Below are 15,404 nucleotides of genomic sequence, written 5' to 3'. Positions count from 1 at the left end.
GTATATATTTGAATGATATGAGTCATCTGTCCTATTTTGAGTGCCGTCTGAAAGACATTTTGGGTATAAAAGGAATTAAGATTTCTAGCTGAGACACAGGCAGTTATGCTATAGACCTCTCAAGTAAGGAGAAGGAGATACCACCATAAATATAGAGGCAATAAATTCAGCTGAAAGTTAGGGCTGATGAGCGCAAAATGATGGTAATCATGAAGCTGAGTGAAGCCATAACTCTGCATATACCACAAGAGGCTGTTACTGCTTGATTTGAGAGTCATTGGAAGTCTGCAGACATCTCGGTGCTGGTGTGATTAAAGAGAAAGAGAGTTTTGGAGATTGTGAAAAATGGGAATTTAGGACCAATTTAGAACATGAAAGGCTACGATAGTGCACCCATAGCCTGAATACTACCCAAGCTTATAAAGCGTACCCTGTGGTCAAAGGCACAAAATGTGAATGAAACCTAAGTAAGCAAAATTTCTTCAGCTAGGGGTGGGGGGCAGAGGTGGGGCGGCGTGTTGGGGGCAACTGGTAGACTAGAACACACAATTAGCATAAAATATTATTAGAAAATAACTATTTTCGTTTCTTGCATGTGAAGTGCTCACAGAGCAGAGTTTAACATGAAGGAGGTGTTTGGGGTTTTTTTATTTTTCAGTGAAGAAGGAAATTGTAGAACTCACACTATAGAGCATAAGATGCTGTGGAGGCCTTAATTGTAAGTGGGAGGAAAAAGATACAGTAACTTTGAAGTGCAGTTTAATTGGTAAATATTAAATAGGGAGATCTAGACAGGTTTTGGTTCAGGATTTCCACAGTGAAATGCTGAGCTGCAAGTGTGTAGCAGGAGTGTCTCAGTTCTACATGCTTTGTTTATGCTTTTCCCCATACATGTTAGCCATGGCTGGAGACTGATTTTGCAGCATAAAATGATCATGCTGGATTAGAGCAACAACTAAGTTTAGTATGTTTCATTCTAAAGGCTTCTTTTTTCTTTTTCTTTTTTCTTTTTTTTTTGTTTGTTTTTTTTTTGATTTTGTTTAAAGATAAAATTTGTTAATAATTGTAAAAGACTGGATTGCATTTCCTAGCTTATGGAACTGCTTTATTTTAGTTTGGGAAGGCTCTGAAGTGCCTACTGACTCCAGTAAGCTTTGGGTCAGATGCTGTGTACTGTGTTTCGTTTTTGTTACCAGGCAAAGGTGCGCTACATCATTTTATTTTATTAGAACAAGCTTCCTGAATGAATAGCTAGCTCTTGACTAATCTTTTAAGGTTAAACCATGTTACTGATTTACTAGCAAAGTGTGCTGGAGCATGTGCTCAAGGTAGATGTTTTGTCAATTACTGTTGCAATGTATTTTTTGTTGTCCAGATTTTAATGAGTGGTACTGAAGTTCTCCAGTCTTATGCAATGTCACATTTAGGTTTTGAAGGTAATTTTGTTTGGCTTTTATGAAAAGTAATGTCATAGATGCCAGTTTTTCTTCTCTGTTAAAATCTGAAATGCTTTTCATAGTTTCTGTACAGGTGATTCCCAGCTCTTGTCACTGCAAAATGTGATGGTCTACTCCAGATGGTGCTGTTTCTTGATCCTGAATGAAGAAACTGGCTCCTCAGCATCCTGAGTTTTCCATGTCTTTCCATGTCTGTAGAATGCATTCTTGTTCACAGCATCACAAATCAGTTTCACTGCTGAAGTGTTGGCAGCAGCCTGAAAAATTTGGTTGCCACCGTAGATATTCTAGATGGTTTCTTTATGTACTTTATAAACCTGTACTACACAAAGTATCTGCATTCATCTGTGGCTCAATGAGACAATCTTCAAAAATCTTGCTTCTTTCCGAAGTGGATTCAGCAAGGTGTTTTATGCCCAGCAGGAAGTCTAGCAACCAAACCTCTTTTGTCAGTTTTAATTTGATAACATAGTACACAAATTTGACACTTTACTTTCTCTTTGTGACTTCATTTGAGAAGTGGAAAAAATATCCACAAAAATGAATCTGTTATCTTTCAGAAGAGCGGTGGGAGCAAGCTGCTGGAAGTCCATAAATTCTATCCTACCTAGGATGAGAGAAGGGAGATCCTATCCCTTAAACTCTATTGAATAATTTCATTCATCTTATCAGTCCAAACTGCTTTTGTTGACTGATTGTTGTGATTTCCTAGCAGTGCCTACTGGGATGGAAGTTATCTACTGCAGACAAGGCAATTGCTCTTGAAGAATGAAATATGGGGTATATTTTAACCACAGCCTTTCTAGAAAGATCTCTAATGTACGATTGGTTCTCATTACAGTGGTGTTTTTGCTTTCACAAGTTTTAATGTCAAATCTGATGCTAATGTGATTTGTGGGAAAATGTGTGTGATGGGTGGCTTGTCCTTGGGTTCAGTTGGATGCCTCTTTTTAGCTGAATGGAAAAAAAAAACCCAAACTTGTTTTAATTATCCAAAATTTTATATATATATATATATATTTAAAATTACATTTCTTAGTTGTAAAATTGCTGGCTGCTCAGCCAAGTAAAACTAGACTGAACTTAAGGATCTTCTACTACCATAATATAGTCAAATATGTCTGAGTTGTTTTTTTTTTTTTTTTGTTTAGAGCTTCTATCTTATGGTCAGATTATATTCTTCCCTGTTGTCTGTATCTTGTTCAGTCCAGTGAATGTTCAGTGTGTGGTAGAAAGGTGGCTTTCCAGTCCTTACAACGCTTTGGTGTTCAGTGTGATCACCCTTATTATCACCTTTAATCCAGTGTGAATTTACCAGTGTGAACAGAGGAGCCTAAGTCCTCTGTGTCGTCATCACCTCAGTCCTGTGCAGCGTGTTTACTGCTGTGACATGTTGGACCATCTAGCAGTGTAATTCCCCATGCAGTCGTAGCTGTGGTCAGCTGTGGTTACCGCTAAGCGTATGGACTACAGCACTATTATTTCCTTCATGGATTTTCCCGGGGTTCTTATCACTTTCCCAGGCTATGCCAAAAAAAATAATATTCCAGCCACACACGGCTGTTGAGGACAGAGGAAATGGGCACTGCTCTCATAAATGGGAACAGAATGAGAATGGTTGACCAGCATATCCTCCAGCTTTTACACAGCTGAATGCTCTGCTCCACATGAATATTACTTTCCTAATATTTAGTGTTTTAATGGTATTTCAAATCATATACAGAATAGTTGTTATGAATCTCTGAAGATAATGTTGTAATTGCAGTTTTGTAAAGGGGGATGGGGATGTTGTGATAGAAAGACATAATTCATAAAATAATTTACTTTCTTAAATTTGCCTTGGAAGAAATATCAGTGCATAGGCCCAGAACCTCTATCTGTGAAACGTCTGTCTAATCCCAGTGGCAAATGATGGTCTATATAACGTTGTCTCCTGCCTGACTCCCCCTCAGATTCACAAACTAAACCTATCTTGTGGTCAGGCCATACTTATCCTTAGAAGTCTTTTTCCCATCTGTAGAGTTTCCTTTTCTCAAGAGCTCCATGAGATCAGATGGAGGGAAAATGCCATCTCCTTGCTAATTCTTTACCTGTTGAGCCTATGTTTTAAATTTAGATGAAAAGTGAATTTTGATTTGTCATTCCTCTCTTGCTCATTCTTCTTTTTCTAGTCTTGATTCTAATACAACCCCGTTGTACTTGAGCCCGTTACCTTCTGTTACTTTTTACCTACTTCGAAGCAGGTTGGTGTGGATGTCAGTTGTCTCAGACAGTTTGAAGTACAGCCTCTCCTACAGCCACCCCTTGCATGCTGTCAAATCTATGAACATCATGGAAAAGCCCCAGATCTTTTAATTTTCAGTGGTGAAAAAGCTTTTTTTTAAACAAAAATCAAATCCCCAACAATAATCTTCTTGATATATGGAAAAAAGCAGGCCTTAAAGTCAGATTCTTTCATATTTCACTGTTACACTTAAGGAAAAAAAACACCCCACCTGTTTGAAGTTACTTTATTTCTACTTTTTACTTCAGCTTGGACAGCAGTTTGGGCTCTCACTGCTATGGAAGCATGACAATAGGATACAAAAAAGTCAACAAAATATTTGAAAACTGATTATTTTTTTTCTTGCCAGTTTTAGAGTACAAAATATGTGTGAAAACTTAGGTTTTCATTACTGATAGCTTTAAGTACTCTCTGTAGTTCCTTCTGGCCTTGACTGTTGTAAGTAGTTCAGTTTTCTCAAATTCTTGCTGTTAAGACTTATGTAATACTTTCACTTATGTCAATAGATGCTTGTGGGTGTACAGAGATTGATTTCTATAATGCTACTTCAATATAAATTACCTTCTATATGCATACATAAATTCTACTAAGGCATTTTTTTTCTTACGTTTTACTAAAAGCAAGTGAGAAAGATTAATTTGCGTTGTTCATCAGACCATTTAAATTTTGTCTGTAAACTCCTTTTATTTAGAAGTCTGCAGTAATCCATAACATGAGTTTAAACAGAAAAAAAATTAAGCAGTGAATTTAAGCAGTGTCCCCTGGTTGGACAGGGAGGAGAATCGGAAAAAAATTAAAACCCACGGGCTGAGATAAGAACAGTTTAATAATTAAAATAAAGTAAAATATTATAATAGTAATTGTAATGAGAAAGGAAGAAGAGAGGAATGAAAACCAAGTAATGCACAGTACAGTTGCTTGCCACTGCTGACCGGTGCTCAGCCAGTCCCTGAGCTGTGACAAGCCCCTCCTGGCCAACTCCCCCCAGTTTATATACTGAGCATGACGTTCTATGGTATGGAATATCCCTTTGGCTAGTTCAGGTCAGCTGCCCTGACTGTGCTCCCTCCCGGCTTCTTGTGCACCTGCTCCATGGCAGAGCACGGGGAACTGAAAGTCCTGGATTCGGAGTGAGCGCTGCCTAGCAGCAACCAAAGCATCAGTGTCTTACCAACACTATTCTCATACTAAGTCCAAAACACAGCACTGTACCAGTTACTGGGAATGAAATTAACTCTGTCCCAGCTGAAACCAGGACAGTTAGTAATGCTGACTTTCATTTATGGATTTAGTAAAGACATATGCTGGTATTACATGTTTGCAAAAGGAGAATTTGCATGTTTCCATGCCTTGGTTCTGAAGTCTGTAAAATGGAAAATTGCTTTCAGCCTTATCTCATTTTTCTTGCTTTACAAACCAACCTGTTGCACACCTTTGCATTTCCATTACCATAAACCAAAATAATAGTCTAAAAACATTGTAAAAGCTAAAATGAAAAATATTGGTGCTGCTACCATTATGTAATAAAGCTTTTTCTTCTTTTTCTTTACATGATGAAGCCATTGTAGCACAGTATTTAAGAGATGTGGTAAAACTAACAGAGCTCTGATGCACTGTTGCATTTTACATTTACATAAGGATCTAAGCATGTGCATGGTTTCCTGTGGAAAAAATAATATGAAAACCCAAGAGAAAATAATTTCAAACACCTTGTTCTGCATTCTACTACATTTCAGTTCAATGCACTAAACAACTTCAGTTTGTGTGGACAGTTAAAGCTGTTCCTGCATGTGGAAACAAACCAACATCAGTGACAGCTGGGTTAGGAAAGAAGACCTGTGAACAGGAGGAACTGTGTAGATGCAGCCCATATTAAATGACTGTAAAACATTTGGCATTCTTTCTGAATTACATTCAAATTACAAGATATGTTGCAAATGAAGACTTGGGCAGGACAATCTTTTCTAGGCGTTAAAGTTATGGCCAGGGATAACTGTGAAGTTAAATGCTAATCACACTTTTAATAGCAGAATTACATGGCTGAAGGTATTTTATTTGGTTTACATTTCACTGACTTGCATATAAAGTTTTATATGTCCTAATACCTAATTATAGCAAAATCTACAGTTTTCAAATTGCTGAAACAAGAAAGAGCTTGGTCCATAACCACTGAGCAGTACTCTGTCTGTTTTTCCTTGACTTCTGCTACTCAAAGATAGTCCTGAACTACCTTGCTTATCACAATGATTCATGTTTTCCTGCTGCTAGTAACATAGGCCTTACATCAATGCACAGAGTGCTTTTGTTAAAATCCTTTGATACTATGTGTTTAAAATATTATTTATTTCACTGGGATGTTAGGCTTGGGAAGTGCCTGTATGCTGAATTATATACTGAATTAAACCTAGAAATTCAGATGTCTGTGCTTGTAGGGAGATTGGAGTTGTAATAAAGTTAACATGATAAAATTCTGTCTTGATTTGGCTTAAGCAAATGCTATTTGAGATCAGAAAGACTATTTTCTGAGGTGATTTTGTTGTAAACAATAGATGCTAAATGCCAAATAAATTTCATGAGATATATTCATATGTCACTTAGGTCTATATTCTAAAATAATAGTTTTTTCTTCTTCATTGCAGCTTCTCAAAATATGAGCACAACATTCCACAAATATTAACTCTGTCATTTAAAGTTGAAGACGTCAGTGTTGCCATGACAATTTAAAACTAAACTGATACATTTTATACAATCTATGGATGTTTTTTCACAAATTTTCTAAGCAGATGCACTATTATTAGCTTATATGGAAGTGACTTTATCTATGATTGTGTTAGTGAGAAAACAGGAAAAGCAGAAGTTCAGTAGTTGCTTACAAAATAGAACAAGGAAGGAAGTGGAAAAGTAAGCATACAAAAAAGGTGAAGATAACCCACACTAGAAAGATGCAGGTATATTTTGTTACCAAGCTAATTGTGTTCAATGAAATACCCTGTTTCATCCCCAAATTTCAGAGGAAATTTGAATACTTCTGAGTATGTTGTTTTGCCCTCTTATATAGGAATAATCCCTGACGATTAGGAGTTCCGTCTCTTGAGATTTCTTTTCGGTATCACAGTAATATTAAATCCTTCAGTAGGGATTTCTTTCTAAAGGGCGCACCCAAAGAGCAAGGAATAGCAGCGGAGGGAGAGATAAGAGACACAACATGCAGCACACTTCAGATGGAGTGTGTAGGCAGCCAGCAGCATATAAGACTCCAAGGATTTTGCTTTGGAATAAGAAAAACAGAATTGGTTTAAGATGAAGCTATGAGATACAGTTCCAGCAATCTGAACATGTGTTGGCAGAAAAACGAGGCTGACCCTGGAGCATACCTGTACATTGATCTGCAAGAGTTACTTTAGGAGATAGCCCCATGCCAAGATGTCTGATGGCTTCAGTAATGTAAAAAATAATAAAAAAAGAATTCAGTTATTTTATGAGCAGAATGTTATATAATGAAATTATTAATGTAATATATTTGTGTTATTCATGGTAATTATCACGTTAAGGATTTCATCAGCAAATACAACACTGTAATTTTTTCTTCTCTCAAGTCATTCTCATTTATGCACAGTCAGATGCTGACCTCTTTCTGAATTCCTGTGCTGAATGGTTAGAGATCTCTTTCCTTTTCTTGCATTTTGGCCACATGTGCACTGTATTTGAGCTGTCCAAATGGGAGCCCAAAGAGTGAGTTTTATCTGCTCCTGAGAGAAGTCTGGATTCTTTCCCTGACTGCTGTTTAAGTGTTTGTGCATTACAGGCCTTTCTTGGCCAAGGCAAGCAAAATTACGATGCTCTTTCTGTTGCTTAAACCAAAACTACATCCTGCTTGTGGAAAATCCCCCATCAGACGGATGGTAGAAATTTCACAGTTGCACAATTATGCTATGAGGTGTAGGCAGCTATGTCACTTAACCTGGTGCTAAGAGTCCTAAAGCCGCCAGTGTGTTCTCTGGTTAATTGGTGCTTGCCAAAAGAGAAGGGAAGGTTGGAAAATAGCGCAGATAAAGGAAAAATGTGATAGATGAGCCCAGAACAAAAAAGTGAAATGAGAAAGAGAAGAAAAGGAACTGTGGAGATGATATGTCTTATGAGCATGTAAGGTCAGCTCTTTGTTTTGACCACTGTCTGGTAGAAACAAGGACTTCAGGTGCATTGCCTTTGTAGATGTCTGAATTTCATATATTAACTTCAGGCAGTTCAGTGATGTTTTGTAGGACATGCCAACTTAAAACTGATGGATCAGAGATGCTTCTCCTTGATTTGTGTGCAGCACCTGAAATACAGCGCGGGCAATAGCAAGCAATAACCAGCCTGGTGAGGGAACTAAATACACAACTTCCAGAATGTATTGACTTTCACATTTAACAGGTGTGATACTTCAGCTGATGCAGAACAGCAGCTTTCCAGCAACTCTTAATACATCAGCGTAGTTCCTTCTTTGGATTTTTACTAGCTCCATCTTTTCTGTAGAAGAAGGTATCTATAAAAGAAATCAGTTTTAAAATGATTACTTGCTTTCCTTCTGGCATTTTGGAGAACGCTTTCTTCTTGTTCTTTCAGTTCTCCTTTAACTTTTTTTGAGAGATTTTGTTACAGCCAAATAATGCAATTGGGGGAGCACACTGGGAACCTTACCGTAAAAGTAAGAATATGAATTTTTTGGAAGGAAAATTCCATTTTCCTCCCAAATAATGTTTCAAAAAAGCCGTTATTTAGAGTAGCAGTTAAAGAGTCTGCCATGGTAGCAACTACATTTTATTTCATTTCTGACACATTGATGTTTAGCATTTGTAGGATTCAAGGGATAATCATATTTAAGGAATTATGGCTTTAAAAAATGCATTTTTTTGTCATTGCTACTGGCAAGGAATGTGTTAGTGATGTTATTGCTACTATTCCAATATTACAGAATAAATGTCATTAGTGGTTTTTTGTTTGTTATGAAGGCAGAAAACATTGCTGAATGGACTTTCAGTAGTACGCAGTTCTTGCTAGATGATATTTTTGCCTGGTTTTAGGTTTCTTACTTCCTGGGCTGTTTTGGGGTATGTTGGAAGGACACTGGTAATACAGGACTTGTGAATAAATTCTTATTCCTTTCATGGCTGTTGTTTTTAGAGATGAAAATATATCCTGTTTTGACACTCTTTTAAAGTCATTTAAAGGATGTGATAAAACACAGCAAGAAATGAAAATTCAGGGACAGGGTGACCATCTGTAACTGGATCTCTTTGTCTCAGAGCTGCAATATAATGGCACTATGCATCGATGTACTAGACTTATGGCTTGAATACAGATCCTGTAAACTCCTTAAAGGTATGAAAAAGGGGAAAAAATAATGCCTCATTTTTCCACTTTGTCCTTACTTGTTTTTCTTGAGCTAGGGAAGGTTATGGTGCTTGAATATCATCCAGCTGGGCATAAATTATTAATGACTATGCTTGTTGTTTTTATTGCACAAGCAGGTAGAAATATTTAAAATAACTTTTTTCTTAGACCCTTCCTATTTCAAGCACTTAATAAATGCCTTTGAAACTGGGGAATTGCTTTCTTGAGCTGCCTTGCATTCCTTATTATCTTCTGGTATTCATTAGTATTGGAATGGGATCTATAATTTTATTGCTGGTAGAGACTCTGCGGTAGAGGTAATCTGAACCTGATCTATGAACACTCCTCCTCTATATTTATGGCTTTACTATGGCTTCTCTCCCCAAAATGCTACATTGCTGTCTACCTTATCTTGTTCCTTCTCCAAAGGAATCTTAGGTTTATTTTACTTCCTCAGTGTGCTTCACCTGACCAACTTATATTACATCTTAAACCACAAGTGCAATGTTGTCTGGCTCCCATGGCCTCTAGCTATATGAATAACTTTTCTACAGATCTTTATATTTCCAGAAAAAAATCCAAAATTTTGTTTAAGACTCTCCCTGACTTACTCTAGCTTAATGCATGTACTTTGGGTGGGTTCCAGCCTGCACTGGGAGCTTACATTGAATGGGTGATGTATGCACATGATTCCACCTATGTATATAGCCTGTTTTGTAATATTAAAATGAAAGTGATATTTAATCTTTTACACTGTTTCCCTTCACTTTGAGGACTTTTAATTTTGAATCCTGACATTCTACCATTGGATTTCCAGGAAGAACTGTGAGAACTGTCTGTTACAATGGGGGAATCTTTCTCACCGTTCTTTTGGGTGACTCCAGCTTTTGCGAATGGCTGGCTGGTTGTTTGTAAGTCTTATGGATTATGCTTGTTTTCATGGATTCCACTCAAGGCTGTGTATTGGACTTTATATTGCTTCAGACCTACCCTTAAATTTGAGTCATTGAATTATGACTTTTTTTCATATTGTATTGAACGTGATGCAGAAAAGTAAAATTCCTCAGGAACAGTTAGATCATTTCTTTTTTGGTCTTACTGAATTACCATCTGAAGCGTAGGGATCTTCTATTGGTCATGACTGTATGAGGAGAAACCAAGTCTGGTCTTTAGACAGCACTTTCTTTATTAAAGTTCACTGCTTTTTAGGTGAGCATTCTGTTTTGGGTCCTAGATAACTCATTTTATACAGTACTTTATCCGCTGTTGAAGAAAGGCATCATCCAGCCTATGTAATAAGATGAATATTTATTTCATCACAGGAGGATGTGTAGAGTGTTTTGAGAAGTACTATTATTTAAAAGAGGTCGTGCATAAAAAACCAGGAATTCCCATGACTACTACTAAGTGCAAACAGAGCAAAATAGTAGCAGTACTCTGTGCTGCGTATTATACTGCTGATCGCCAAGGTGTTTTGACTTCCACTCTTTGTTTTCTTTGTATCTGACAGCTGTCTTGTTTCATGTGTGTTTGCATTCTCATGGCAGACTTTTTTATTAACAAACAAAACAAAAACCAAAACCCCTCAACAAACAAAGAAAATAGTAAACGTTTGCTTCTGGTAATAACAAAGTAGTGCCATCTGTAGGTAGTGCTTATTGGTGTTTCTTGTAGTGAAGCTTTAATTTTACTTTTCTTGTGTTTATATGACAGAAGAACAGTCTTGATTTTTGACACCTAAATCACTTGAGTGTTTTTTCTGAAGCTCAGGAGTTTCCTGATGATTTTAAATATTATTTTAAATACAGAATTACAGCATTGCTGTAAAATAATTACAAGGATGGAGTTGAATTGTTGAACTTGGGTTTGGTCTGCAAGTGGCTTCTTGAAGGAAATGCACATAAGCAGTTAAATGGAGAACTGCAATATTTAGGAAAAGCAAGAGCTGTTGTGTGTGTTATTTTGCAGGGGAAGTTATTTATCTACCCGACAAAATAAAATCTCTTTTTTTTTTTTTTTTTTAATATCAGGTTATCTACATAAACTACATCTGGGATATTTGGGAGATTTTCTTTCATTAGGAGTCTGTGCTTCAGTTATGATAGTATGCCTTCCAAATGCCTCTGCTAATATTAGTCCTTTGCTAGAGCAACCCAGTCAGTGTTCTAAAAAATATTAGGATTTGTTGTGAAGACACTTCTACCATTTCCTTAGCAATTCTTGGAGCAAAACTACTCATACATAAATCTGCCAAGACTCTGAAGGACCAGCACCTACAATATCAAGAAATCTGTATAGCATGCTGTCTTTTTTTTCTCCCTGTCATTTTGATGAGGAGATTACTGAAACTATTCAAGGTAAAATTATAGTAGAGTGTAGCATAGAAGTATTGCAGCACTGGGATTTCATTTAAAGAGAAAAACTTGAAAAAATATTTTGAATGCTTTTTACATTTGCTTTAGCTATATGTGTTGAATATTTAGGGTATTATTGGCATATAATTTTAAAGTTATGTAGAGCAGCCAGAGCAGAAAACAAGGAAATACTTTTCTAAGTCCTTTCAAAAATGAATTTTTACAATCAAGACTTGCTAATTTTTGATTTATGTAAGATATCATGGGATTTGCTTGTCATCAGAATAAAGATTGATAAAACCTGATTATAAATATATAAAAAGTGTTCCATGAGTTTTGGAGCTTAATGAAATCTACTGTCATTTGGGTTTGAGTCCCATGACCACCATGCTTTCTTTGCTTGCTTTTCTGTTCATTGTCTCTTGCTGCTATTGCCTTAAGCCCGCCTTCTCACCATTTCCTCTGTCACCTTGCATCACCTTCCGTTCCTCCAGTTCCCACCTACAGACTTCATCCCTCCTAAAAATGGGCTAGGTGAGACGTATCCAGTTTGTGTGGGTTTCCACTATTAGGATCCTGTAAAATACCACTGACCTTCAAGCATGTCTTCATAACAAATCTGGTATTTTCAATTTCCTTTTAAATGTGGCACGTTTTTAACTAAAATGTAGCAATTTAATGAGCAAACAAAAAAACCCCTATGGATCATTCAGCCTTATTCCTGGTAATGTTCTAGTTGTGTTCGTTATCCATATCTAGCAACAGGTGCACTCAGGAAAGGCTAAATATCAAAGACAAAGACTCTTTTCTTCACAAAATGGCTTAATACTGTTCACTTGGTAAGAATAATGGCATATTTTCACTGGATAGGAATATGAGGGACAGAGTCATGGTCTAATTACTTCACAAATGATGATCTATTGGATAGTGATAGGAGAGGAGGAGGGGGAAGACAGGAATAAAGTATATGATAAGATACGATTTTAAAAATTGTGCATCTGTTTAAAGCTGAAGTTATGTCAAGATAATATTGAAATACTTTCTCACTGCTGTCACATGTCTATATTTTAATATCTATACTGTCTAAAGCTGTGTATGACTGTACTCAGGAGGGATGGACCTGATCGTTGCATGTGCTGCACATGCCGTATGGGAGAAAGCAGTGCTGGTGCTTTTCTCAGTAAAGGATAGTACAAAGAGCTAAGTATTTTTTCTTGCATATTTTATATACACATGCCATTTTTCTGTGTATCTTTTCAGCTCATGGAAAAAACTGACAGAGAGTACTACACTCTGGATGACATGTTTGTTTCCAAAGCAGCCAAAAGAGCGCGCAGTGGGGAAGAGGAAGAAATACAAAGAAGAAAAGCAATACGTGAGCACCAGCAGCTTGCTGCACACATGGAAAAGTGCCCATACTGCTTTGATAGCAGTGAACTTTCTAAACATCTTATTATTGCAATTGGCACCAAGGTAAGAAAATAGCAATTTAACACAAATGTAAAAATAAGAAGGCAGTGTTGATATTAGAGTGCCTGAGATTAAGAATAAAATTGCTTCTGTCAAATGAGTTATTGTTCTGCATCTTATTTTCCTTGCCCTTCGATTTGATTTCACAAAACCTTAAGGGTGAGGGAGGAAAAGATATAGATCTGTCATGAATTTTAAAGCTAATCTTTGATATCAGAACTTCACATTTGTGGATTTGTGGAAGACAGGAGCAATAATGAAAGATCTGAGTGCAGAGATTAGAGTGCACTACACTGGAGGAAATTTGAATGGAACTGTATCTCAATGTTATCAAAGAAAATTTAAGTGGAAAATTCCATTTTTAAGCCTAAAATCCTTTGAAATAGACAAGTTTGTTTCAGGGAACCTTCCTGTTTCTGTTAATGCTTTTAAAAGTTGCATAAATATTTTGATTTATAACATCTGAAATGCTTCAGTATAGGCTTTGTCATTCTTTTTCCAAAGTTTTAATTTTTTTAATTATTATTTTTATTTTCATTTATTTATATTTATATTTATTTATATATATTTTTATATATATTTATTATTGATGTTTTTCATTTGATTTGGGACTTTTCATAGGCCAATTAATTAAATTAATAGATACGTATTATGGTACATTGCGTTTATTTTTAAAATATAGATAGATTATATATACACATACACAAATATACATCTGTATTTATGCATTTATATATCTCTTATTAAAAATGCATACATAGTCCATTACACTTTCAATATAGAGATCTAAACAGTGTGATTTTGTAACAGTTAGGATACTAGGCCTATAAGGCTGATATTACTGCCTTATTGGTGGACCTGCTCTCTGGGTAATACTAGTTCATTGGAGCTACTGATGAATAACAGGACCTTTTAAAAACACTAAAATTACTAATACCTTGCTGTAATTAGAAGGTGATGGCTTCTATTGGTTTGAATTTAGCAAATGATGTATTTCGTAGCCTTAGCAATGGGAAGGTTACTAATGCTAGAAAAATGGGCACCTCATTTTTTGCTTGCTTTTTGTAGGTTTACTTGTCTCTACCAAGGAACGAGTCCCTTACTGAAGGTCACTGCCTGATAGCCCCTCTACAGCACCATACTGCAGCCACTCTTTTGGATGAAGACATCTGGGAAGAAATCCAGGTCAGCCAAGAAACTGTCTCATGTTCTAACAGTTTTGTAAAATAATGTTTTGAACAATAACATACTTGTTATAAGTACCAATGTTCATAATTTCCAGCCTGGCAGTTCTTTTCTGATTCCACTAAGGGGCAGAACATTTTTGCACTGTAGATGAAAATTAGTGGTCAAATACTGAAAAAGGGAGATGCAGGGTAAACACTGAAGAAAAGTTTTTATTTATAAGCACTAGAAAAAGTTGCCTGGAGTGCTGCAGAACCTCTGTCTTTGGAGGTCTTTGAAGTGAGGTTAGGGGAGCATCTATTGGGGGTGACTTGGGTACAGCTGATGCCTTAACGGAAAGCCGAATAACTGGTTTCACAGTTAAGATTTCCTTGGGAGTGCCAAGGAAAAGAAAAGGATTGTTAGGGAAGAAAGATCACTTATAATGAAACACAAGCTGAAGACAGGTTGTTTACATATCTTCAGGTTTTTTAAGCTAATCTGGGGTTTAGGTGGATGCCAATTGAGAGAGAACGATCTCCTCCTCCTTTAAATCAGTGAGGTCCCTGTTAGAATCCAATTTCTTACCTTTTTTGAAAATAATTAATACAATCAACTGCCAAGTGTAATGGGTCATGCTTTCCAACTGTTCTTACGAAGACATTTTGAAGGTTTTGAGTTCTGTTTTCCTTGGAAAAGGAAAATCAAGGGAAGAATGTTACAAGCTTCTGCCTAAGAGATTGACTATGATTGTCAATATCCCCTCCCCCACCCCTACTGCCATCAGGATTATTATAAGAGGAAAACAACTTGCAACCTCTTATATCAAAATATTGGAGACTGTTTCAGACTAGAGAAAGGCTTTATGGCTTGCAGTTGCTTAGATTTAAAAACAGGTTAATTCATGAGTTTGAAATGGTTTAAGTAACATGGGTCTTGCCTCAGGTCTGGCAGATAGATTCTCTGACTTTCCAAATCAGCTCCCCGCATTGATTCTTATAGTTGATGTAATTTGTATACAGTGTTTCTTGGTAAATTATGCTCCCTCCCAAGCAGGCAGGGAAAGGAGTTCTTTTATATATTGACAGAAATGCCTAAGAAAGTTGGATAAGAAGCAAATAAGTGCAACAAGTGGAATCAGGAGGAACAACAGAGCATGGGGAGAAGCGATAAATATATTTATTCTATATCTTCAATTTATCCTAAACTATTCTAACTGAATAGATTATATTTTTTCTAAGTTTGTATGAGAAGGAAAATAGGATAAAGAAAAGGTAACCAAATGCAGTTCCTGTATTC

General features: G+C 36.4%; 1 protein-coding gene across 1 annotated transcript in view; it reads left to right on the top strand.

Moving 5' to 3' along the window:
- The window catches only part of CWF19L2 (CWF19 like cell cycle control factor 2), an 84,583-nt gene that overhangs the window by 61,209 nt on the left and 7,970 nt on the right, over positions 1-15,404 (top strand). The window contains exons 13-14 of the mRNA XM_037377157.1: positions 12,732-12,944; positions 14,010-14,126. Coding sequence (XP_037233054.1) covers positions 12,732-12,944; positions 14,010-14,126 — 330 coding nt within the window. The remainder of the gene's footprint in view (positions 1-12,731; positions 12,945-14,009; positions 14,127-15,404) is intronic.

This window comes from Falco rusticolus, chromosome 2 (assembly GCF_015220075.1).
Source record: "Falco rusticolus isolate bFalRus1 chromosome 2, bFalRus1.pri, whole genome shotgun sequence".
NCBI classification, from domain to species: domain Eukaryota; kingdom Metazoa; phylum Chordata; class Aves; order Falconiformes; family Falconidae; genus Falco; species Falco rusticolus.
The sequence above is the reverse complement of the archived record's forward strand: the minus strand, read 5'-3'. Positions and strand labels throughout refer to the sequence as shown.